The sequence below is a fragment of the Cryptomeria japonica genome, chromosome 4, assembly GCF_030272615.1.
Source record: "Cryptomeria japonica chromosome 4, Sugi_1.0, whole genome shotgun sequence".
Lineage (NCBI taxonomy): Eukaryota > Viridiplantae > Streptophyta > Pinopsida > Cupressales > Cupressaceae > Cryptomeria > Cryptomeria japonica.
The window spans coordinates 275,488,362-275,498,352 of NC_081408.1; the positions used below are offsets into that span (position 1 = coordinate 275,488,362).

Below are 9,991 nucleotides of genomic sequence, written 5' to 3' on the forward strand. Positions count from 1 at the left end.
GAAGGTGATTCCAAACTCATAATTGATGCGATCAAAGGATTGAGTAAGACTAACTGGTCCATTGAAGGCATAATCAAAGACATCTTCAAGTTTCTGCTAGGGTTAGATCACTTTGAAATTGGTCATGTATATAGGGAGGGAAATATGGTTGTGGATGCCCTGGCGGCGCTAGGCCTCTAGACTAAAGGATGAAGATGCTAGAGGAGGAAGGATGCCGTCCCCAATAATGTTTAGATACTCCTGCATGGAGAGTCAATGGCAACAAAGTATAATGGGTAACTTTCATCTCTTGGGGAATTGGATTTTGCAACACCTATCAATTTGGGTTGGGGGTTGCAAGATTTAATATAGATGGTAGCAAAATTTAAATATGAAGAGGAGCAGGCTTTGGATGATGTGGAATCAACTAAGGTGGACTCCGAGGTAGAGGTGGTATAGTCATGTTGTAATTGGCAATCCTTATACACTAATATGGAGTGAGGCCCACCTTTTGTGTCTTGTGTCTTTTATTTTACTACAATATGATGTTCTGGCATCATTGTAGCAAGTTGTGTGGGAGTTGGACTAGTGATGATACGTTAATCCCTAGGGAAAAAAACCAATGAATTTCAATTCTGCTATCACTTCTTATTGCATGTTGTGTTGCTGGAACACGTGAAGGATTACAAAAAGATACTTGTGCATTTATGATTTTGATGGACTACACAAGAGTTGCCTCCACATTTACTACGATATTTCTAGGAAGACATTCACAAATTTCTCTAGCATTTCTCTATTTTTTATGTGAAAAATTCATACTAGTCACAAAATGGGGGAGACTATGTGTGTATTGGATGAATGAGCTAAAAAATATAGAGATTGTATGACACATTTGTATGAAAGGAGGGGTTAATGGGTACCTTGAATTAGTGCAAGGGTTTGATGAAGAATTGTTGATGCAATTTGCTACCTCCTAGGTTAATAGGAGAGTCACTGTGGAAGGAATTTTGTTTGAAGTCAATGAGGAAGAGATTGCCCAAGTTGTGACTGGCCTCTCCACGGAAGGAAGGAAGTGGAAGAGAGCTAGTCATGTGGAAAATAGTGAAATTCTTAACTAGTTCTTTCATGGGAATGAAGCCCTTGTGAAGTTGCCAGGTGGATATGAAAGCGAGGAGTTGCCTGGCCACTAGAAAACGATATGCTTGATGATTATGAAATACTTTACTTTGGAAGGTCATCATAAAGTTTACCATTTTTACCATATATCACTTCTAAATCATTTTATGAACCATGCAACATCTCTTTCCCCTTATACCTATTTTAATCCTTGGAACATTCTATCAAAGAAGCCCTAGACCTTAAAAACTAAGACAAAAAGCCTATGGCCTTGCACCATGGGTTGATTTACAAACTGTATTCATTTCACTTTTCCCTATGTCTACCTAGGAATATCATGGTTATGGATGCCCTTTCCTCGAGTGCTTCCCCCTTGTTAATTGGTGTACTTAGTACTTGGACCAAAAACTACATTCACCAACTTGAGGCTTCTTTCCTTGCTTCCCCTAGAACTCCCTCCACCTCAGTGGTAATTACAAAATTGATGTGCCCAAAACCCAAATTCCCTCGACAAGCAAGAAGAAAGGAAATAATATGAGTCATAAGAAGACTTCTATTTTAGAAGAGTCTAGCAAGGGGGAAGAGGATGAAAGGGAGAGCACTAGGAATGAAGGTAGAAGAAGGTCAAATAGACTGGCCTCCCATGATTCTGGGAGGGGTAAAATATTAAAGCTTGTTGATTATGGCTTGGAAGAAGAGGAAGGAGAATAGGGCAAGGAGTATGGTAAAAGAGAGGATGAGGGGAATGCTGATGGTGGTGGGGAGAATTTGGATAATAACAACTGCGTTGAATAGGGGAACCTAATTGGGGATGAAAGATTGGATCTTCGAAGATTGCCATGGAGGAGGATGTGAAGATTAATGTCATGGGTGAGAGTTGTGTGGGATGTTAGAGGCCTGACAAAGAATTGAAGGAAATGGAGGAGGAACTGCATAGGTTGAAGGATAAAATCCTTGAGTTGGAAACGAAGATGGGCAACATATGCAGATTCAACCTCTAGGTTATGCATAGTTCAACAACTTTTCTTTGTTTAATGCAAGACAAGGTGCTTATCGATGTTGTGGGTGAGGGTGGAATTCACAAGTAGCTTTTTATGTTCTTGATTGAGGATTAGAACAATGCCCTATTGGAAGGGGGGAAAGGCGTAAAGAAGTCTAGTAATGCTGAGTGTCATAGGGGCCTTCTTTTTTGTTATTTTTTCTTGTTGGAGCTTGGCTTCTCTTATAAAATTATTAGGTTATTATAGTGTGTTTTATGTTAGCTAACATTCTAGAGTCTGGTTATTCTCTAGTTAGTTATGTATACTGCTTTCGAATTTCTATGACTATAGTTATTGGTTGGTTGTCATAGTTTTGCTGTTGTTTTTGGATGCCTTTAGGATATGGATGTTATAGGGAAAACACCCTTGTTATGCTTATTTTAATATAAAAATAATAATCATATTTAAATTTTCAATCTTGAACCAAGAAATGTTGATGCCAATTCATTAGGTAAAATTGTGATGCTCTAGCAAAGAGGCAAAGGGGAATTGAAAACAACACCAATGGAATTAGGTATGCACATGAAAACCAAAGATTACATTTGAATGAAGAACATGATTATTAATCTATGATTATAACTACAACAACCCACATTATAAGTCATCATACACGCACCAAACGCTAAATATATTTGTTCCAACAAATATGATAAAGCAAAATACCTAATGGTAATTAGGGACTCTTTTGAATCATTGTGAATAATAATGGAGGCATTCAACACAAAAGATATGTATAACTTATAAAAAGTTTGTGCAATATTATAGAGCTTATGTTTTTATTATAGTTAAAATTATCAATGCTTGAAACCCTAAAGATACTTAGAAACAAAATTGAACCCTTAACAAGTTCAATGATCAACTCTTTGAATATTGAAATATTTGGTATACATAGATCCATTGTTCAGGGATCCAACTTGCAAAAGAAAACCTCAAGATAATGAAAATAGTGATGGAACAAAAAATTGATCATCCCCTACACACAAAAATCCACACATCATGAAATTATGTGAATCCACCAAAAAATAAGTCAAAAATAGCATGTGAAGCAAGGAAGAACAAGTAATATATTTGTAAATTACATTTAACTAATGATACCTCTAAATATATAGTTTTATAGGTAAAAAAATTCCATAAAATCTATTAAATATGTCATTCAATGATGGCATGTAGACATTAGGTCATAAAACACTAGTCATGGTAATAAATTGGGGTGCAACTCATGCCTTTTATTTTCAATTAAATATGCATCCTTTTGAATATAAATGATTATGGGTTGTTATCAATCACTTTTTTATAGTTACAAATCCTTATTGGTTGCATTAATGTCTTTCTGTACTATCCGTGGTGTAGGTGGGAGTTGATGTAAACAATATAGGAGCCTCAAAATTTGGAGATCAAATGTGATAGATTTTACTATTAGAGTTCAAGATCAAGGACAATAAAAAAACTATACTGCTAGTGGGTAGAAGAGGAAGGAAAGCCTAAATGAGGGATTCTATAGCAGAGAATGTTTGTAAATTAAGGATTAAAGATGGCAAAGGAATCATACCACTAAGGATTAGAATGGTTGAAAGTTCAAAATTTGAAAAAATAGATGAATTTAGCATAGGAAAGAGTTGGGTTCAATAGGAAGAAGTATTAGGAAGAATTATTTGAAGATGGGGGAATTTGAAGTTCTTATAGAGTAAAGTGAAGAAAACTTACGTGAGGTGGCATGATGGGGTAGGAAATTCTAGCGAATCAAGAGGAAAAAAGGAAAGTAGGGGGAAGCAGAAAATATTATTCATAGGGAAACAATAAAACTCTAACATTCATGTATAGACACATTTCAATTGACAACCCAAACAATTAAACGTTATTTAGAAACCCAACAATTGCAACACATTATAGATATACGAGGAATTATTGCAAGTGACACATAGGGAATTTTGGCTAAGTGATAGCCACCTAAAACTTCTCAAGTTGGTTACAAATGGGAGCCAAGTATGATCAAAACACATAAAAGTGAAGGGGACTCAAGAAAAAATCAATATACAAAATTGAGTTCCAATAGGCTTTATCTATGGACCTGTGCCACATGCTACCACAACTATAATCCAACAATCCCTAATAAAACCAAAAATTGATAAAAAATAACAACCAATATTGAATCACACTTTATCATGTCAAACATGATCATGATTTCATAAATAAAATAATATATAAAATATTTCAACACAACACAAATAAAATATGGTATCTAGATTGACAAAAAGATAAAATACCTCTAGGACAACCACTTGTAGAATGGTAATTTTGAAGATATGATTGCAAGTAAACTTAGAAATACAATTTCATGTATAACTCTACATCAATATCCTTGGGATGAAATCATGATTAAACTAGTGCACATACTTCTCTCTATTAAAGAATTTCCTAGTAAAGGAGTTGATATATCTCAAACCATAGTTGTATTTTCCACTTAATTGCAAGAAATAAAACCTTCCATCTACATGTATGTTGTGAGTGATCTCACCTTCATCTTTAATTTAGTAGGGAAATGATAAATAATAGGTATTGGACCTATTCCATGATGCATCGTGCATACACACAAAAAGGATAAAGGTTTGATAATCTAGACTATCGCTAAAATAATTATACATATTTATCTCATTAATAAAATTTGATAAAAAATAACATGCTTCTAAAATGTATTGTAACAAAAAATATGACACACTTGCTAGAAATACGAGTTGATGTGTTGTTGTGATTGTCATTGATGTCAAACTTGTTGTGTTCCAATTTGGTCTGGAACATATGTGATGTTGGTGTAGTTGTTGTGTTGATTGTTCTAGAATTTTTTGGGTCGGAAATCTATGGTTGGTGTTGACTATTATTGTTATCTTCATTGGACATATTTTTGGTATCGTGGATATATTGGTTCTCAGGTTTGAAACCATCTTTGTGTTCTTCAAGTGTTGTGGTATTGTTCGTTGTTGGTTGTGAGATTATATGCTTGACCTATCCTTAGGTCCGGATATGATTTGTGGAAGCATGTTTAATGTTTTATGGGTCTCACCATAGCATGTGGAGATTCGTATTTGCGTTTTTTCCTTTGGAGAGTATGTTTTGATTGGTAATTTCTTATATGGTTGTGTAGCATGTGGATATGTTGTTGATTAAGTTTTAACGGTTGCGGTTCGGTGAATTAATCTTTGGAAAATGTGTTTTGATCGGTAATTTCTTATATGATTGTGTAGCATGTGGATATGTTTTAGCACTCACCAACATCCATACATTCTCCTGCTCTTCAAATACCATATATATTGCACACACTTTACAACTTACTATCAAAATAGTGACAGGTACTCAACAATTCAGAAGACAGTTTCAAAACGTTAACACTCACATTCATATGTATATGACAGGAACTAAACGATATGATTAAACTTCGTTTGTTTAAAACCAGAAATCACCATGAGCAATCATAATCTCAAACAATGAACAACTGAATCTTTCATTTATTCCTTCAACACATACATGAAAAACGACAATTAAAAGAGATTTATTCTTCATAATGTTGACCCAACCTGTTTGGTCTATCTCATTCCTGCCGCTACTGTCACTACTCTATTTCACCTAGTCACTTTCTACTCAAACTTCTAATGCATTAATTATTTATTCCTTCTTCTACTCGCACTCTCACTACTTTGTCGACTTTCCTTTTACCATGTTAATTCCTTCTCACATCACCTGTCTCTATTCTTCCTTCAAAATTCCTGATTTTATTCTTTCATTCTTATCGATACATCTTTCTATAATTTTGTTCCTACTTGCTTATTTCCAAGTCACAACTGGCACATTTGATCTTTTTCTCAATCGGTTTCACCTTTCCATTCAACCTTGTCTTCTATTCAACCTTCTCTCCTTTTTATTCAATCTTTCACTGTTTGACCATTCTCTTTTCTTGATAACCCCCTTTCTACTTCCCATTCAATTCTTTTTCATGCCACCTTCACGTTCTTTCTATTTCCATCATCCCAACCTAACAACAACTCCCTTAGCCGCCAAAACTGAATCTTGAATTGGTGTTAAACTAAATGATTAAAGATAAAGTGGCATATATGATTCCCTTCCACAAACATGATAAGAAACACAAACTATCAACCAAACTACCTAAAACTAAACCAAACACAAAAATTGAACTATGAAACCTAAATGATACGATGCTCCTTCATCAGACTCCCCAAGGGACAAAAGAAAGCATGTGCTCCCACACATGAGGTCATGAATAGGAAATTATTCCTCTATTTACTTTTTCTTTTGCTTCTTCCAGCATCATTTTGGAACATGTGCCATGTCTTTCCAACATTGTTGTTTATTTTTTTTCTCTTCTCTTTTCATCTTCCTTTGCCAAAGTTTTCTTACCCACATATTCATACACAAATTGATACAAGAATTAATGATTCCCACAATTTCTTCATCCAAATTCTTGTCTACTTTATCCATCTATCACTCAACTTCATCAAAATATTTTACATCCTTGTATAAATGTGCACCACCTGTCTCAAGAGCATCATATTCACAATGTATAAATAAATTCACTTGTTGTTCCTATACTTAAATAATTATCTTCTCACTTGTATTAGTCATATTACCTAGTCATTCCTCTTCAATAGCCAATATCTCCAACATTAAATCACCTTTGGCTTCCTCATTTACTTCATAATTCACAACATCCTTTCTAGAATATACATATACTACTTCATTTTTCTTTTCGAACTTCTCACTACTCAAATGCAAAACAATGTCCTCATATAGGACCAAGAAATTTACCTTTTTTCTATAGCTCTACAAGGACCTCTTGATCATGAGTTGCATTCTTCATCTTTACATCCTTTACTGTTCCACTTGTATTCATTCCTCCAAGCTTTTCCATCCATTATTGTTCTATCCACAAATCTTCCTCACTATTTGTGTTGGTTGCTCCTCTATCCATTCTATCTCTACAACCTCTTTATTATGAATTTGTTTTCTTGTGTCCTCCTTTAACATTATTGCTCCTACATCCGCTTCTCCTTTTTCTGTTGCACCTTCTTCTTTCTCTTCACTTTTCATGTCATCATTATACCATGTCTCGGTTGCCCACTTTTTCTTTTCATTACTCTCATTTAACTGCTTCTTTGAATCCATTCCATACTCATAATTATCCTTGCTAAAGTTTTCAATCTACTTTTTTTTTTTTTCCTTCTTCTTTTTATATTTTCTCCTTCTAATATCTTTCTCATCTACAAGCCTCCAAAACTCCATCTCATGTTCAAATATCTCATCATCACTATTTAATTCCATCTCATTTTCATCTTCTTCTTTTAAAATTTTCTTGTCGATTCTTCCATTCAAAGATTCAAATACTTCATAATTTAAATCACCAAAATCAACTTGCTTACCTTTTACCTTGCATGTATTCTCTTCAAACTGCTCCCAAGCTATTCCTACAATTATTTCAATATTCGTCTTTGGTATTTCATTAGTCAATACTTTTGTTTCTTCATCTTCATTTATAATATCTCTTTCCTTCTCCTCAGATTCTCCTGTATGTTGCTTACCATCATTTTCCATTCCATCTTCTATTGTCATGTCACCTTCATGGCATGACATTAATTCTTCCCTCTTCTTAAATTATTTTTCATAAGTTTCCACTTGTTGTCTACCCTATTGTGATGTCCTCTTATCATCCCTTAATGACTTCATCATGCTTCCTTGTTCATCAAAATTGACCTTTTCTACACATCTTCTATTCCCTTGAATTGATTTCCCATCACCATGTCTTGCAATACCACATTCTTTCTCTTTTGTCCCACACTTAACCATCCACACATTATTGTCCATAACTTTAGGCTGATGTCGTCTTATTTTTGCATTTGTTCTCCATAATTCATGATTTGATTTCCACCTTAAAACATCATCTCTTTGCTTCCTTCCTTTCCAACTAGCCCTATCATCATGTCCCCTCTTAAATTATGTCATTTCGTTCATGCTTGGTATTTATTTGTTTTCATAAACTCCCTCAGAACAATCTTATTGTTTACACTCCCCTTAACAATCAGTTTCTTAAGCCGACTTGGCACCTTATATCCATGATCTCCCAATTTATCCTTCCCCTTACTATCTTGCATACCTCTATTCTTATTATACATATATAACTAGAATCAACATTTTTACTTCTATTTGCTTGTGCAATCACCTATTGTCTAGATTTATTTCCATTCTTAACATCATTACTTGCTAACTCTTCCTTTTTGTATACTTTCATCCTTTCTTCCGTAGCTCTCTTTATGGCATCACAAAAATTTAGGGCATCTTCAAAATCTTCTTTATACTACTGGAAAACTTCAACTTCATTCTCACTTTCATCTTTAGGTACTTTGAAATGTACCTTTGCTGCTAACCATTTCCTTATGTCTTCTTGGCAAACTATTGTAGCTTGTTTCTTCTCTTTCTCATCTTTGTTTCTATCTTTGGGTGCTCTTCTTGCCCCTTCTCTTGTCATCTTCAAGGCATTGTTCTTGACCTTCCTCATCCTTGCATTCACATTGTCAAACATATCATTAGTAAATAAATTAAGAGACCAAGATGTCTCCATAAGTGCCTCCTTCATGGACACTTTCCTCTTCTCTTTTCATTCTTCTTAAAGTGATTCTTTCTACACTTCTTTTTCTCTCCATTCTTTCTTGTCTTTTATCATGTTCTCCACAACGAGAACTTTCTTCACCTCTTCTAGCGCACATTGCTCACTTGGCAACTCTTTGTTGTCCAAACCTCCATGGGTTTTCCTCATACTCTTATCTTCTATTTTCAAGGTATCCATATTTTGCCTTCTCCTTTTCTCAACAAAAAACTTTATAGAGCATTTCAACTTCTCCTTCATTGGCCAACACCAAACATGTTCTTGTCTTCTTTCCTCAAGCCACTACTTCATTGCGAGCTTATACTTCTCTAAATATTTTCTCAACTCTTCTATTTCTCTATCTAGATCTTGCTTATGCTTGTTTGTCTTCATATTCTCTTCCTTCTTGATTATTTCCTTCTGAGTTTTTTGTTGCATCTTTATTTCATGACTTCTTGATACTTCACCTAGGGCTCCTCTCATTTTCTCTTGTCCAATATTTTGGCAAATTCGTTCTTCTTGTTACCATGTAAAAACTATCATACATAGATTTAACCAAAATCACATGAACATAACTACTTCCTTACCCAAACCTTTTAGGCTCTCAATTTCCTCTTCCTAGACCTTTTAGGCTTTGATACCAAACCGATGACCCAACCCACACTCACCAACATTCCTACATTCCCCTGCTCTTGGAATACCATCTAGATTACTCACTTTACAACTTATTATCAAAGCAATGACAGGAACTAAACAACATAATTAAACTTTGTTTATATAAAACTATAAATCACAATGAGCAATCATAACCTCAGACAATGAGCACCTAAGTGTTTCATTTATTCCTTTAATACATACATGGAAGATTAGAATTTAAAGATACTTATTTATTTTTCAAATGCCGACCCAACTTGTTTAGTTTATCTCCTTCCTGCTGCTATTACTATGATAGAATGAAAAAGGGGGATGGATGATTGAATAGGATCGGATTGGGGATGAGATTAATGATTGAATTGGAAGAGATGGAGAATATGATTGGATAAGATAGGATTGGATTATAAATTGGATTGGATGAGGTGGATAGGATTTGATTGAATGGAACCAATGACAAGGGAGAACCAAGGATTGGTAAGAGGATGGATGAATGGAAGGAGGGAGTTATTGTTTAGATAGGATAGATGGATGGAGTGGATGGATATGGATAAGATAT

At 34.6% G+C, this 9,991-nt stretch overlaps 1 protein-coding gene across 1 annotated transcript in view; it reads right to left on the reverse strand.

Moving 5' to 3' along the window:
* The window catches only part of LOC131875075 (uncharacterized), a 153,333-nt gene extending 146,026 nt beyond the window's left edge, over window positions 1–7,307 (reverse strand). The window contains exon 1 of the mRNA XM_059219095.1: window positions 7,128–7,307. Within this exon, the coding sequence (XP_059075078.1) occupies window positions 7,128–7,307 (180 nt within the window). The remainder of the gene's footprint in view (window positions 1–7,127) is intronic.
* Between the last annotated feature and the right edge of the window lie 2,684 nt (window positions 7,308–9,991).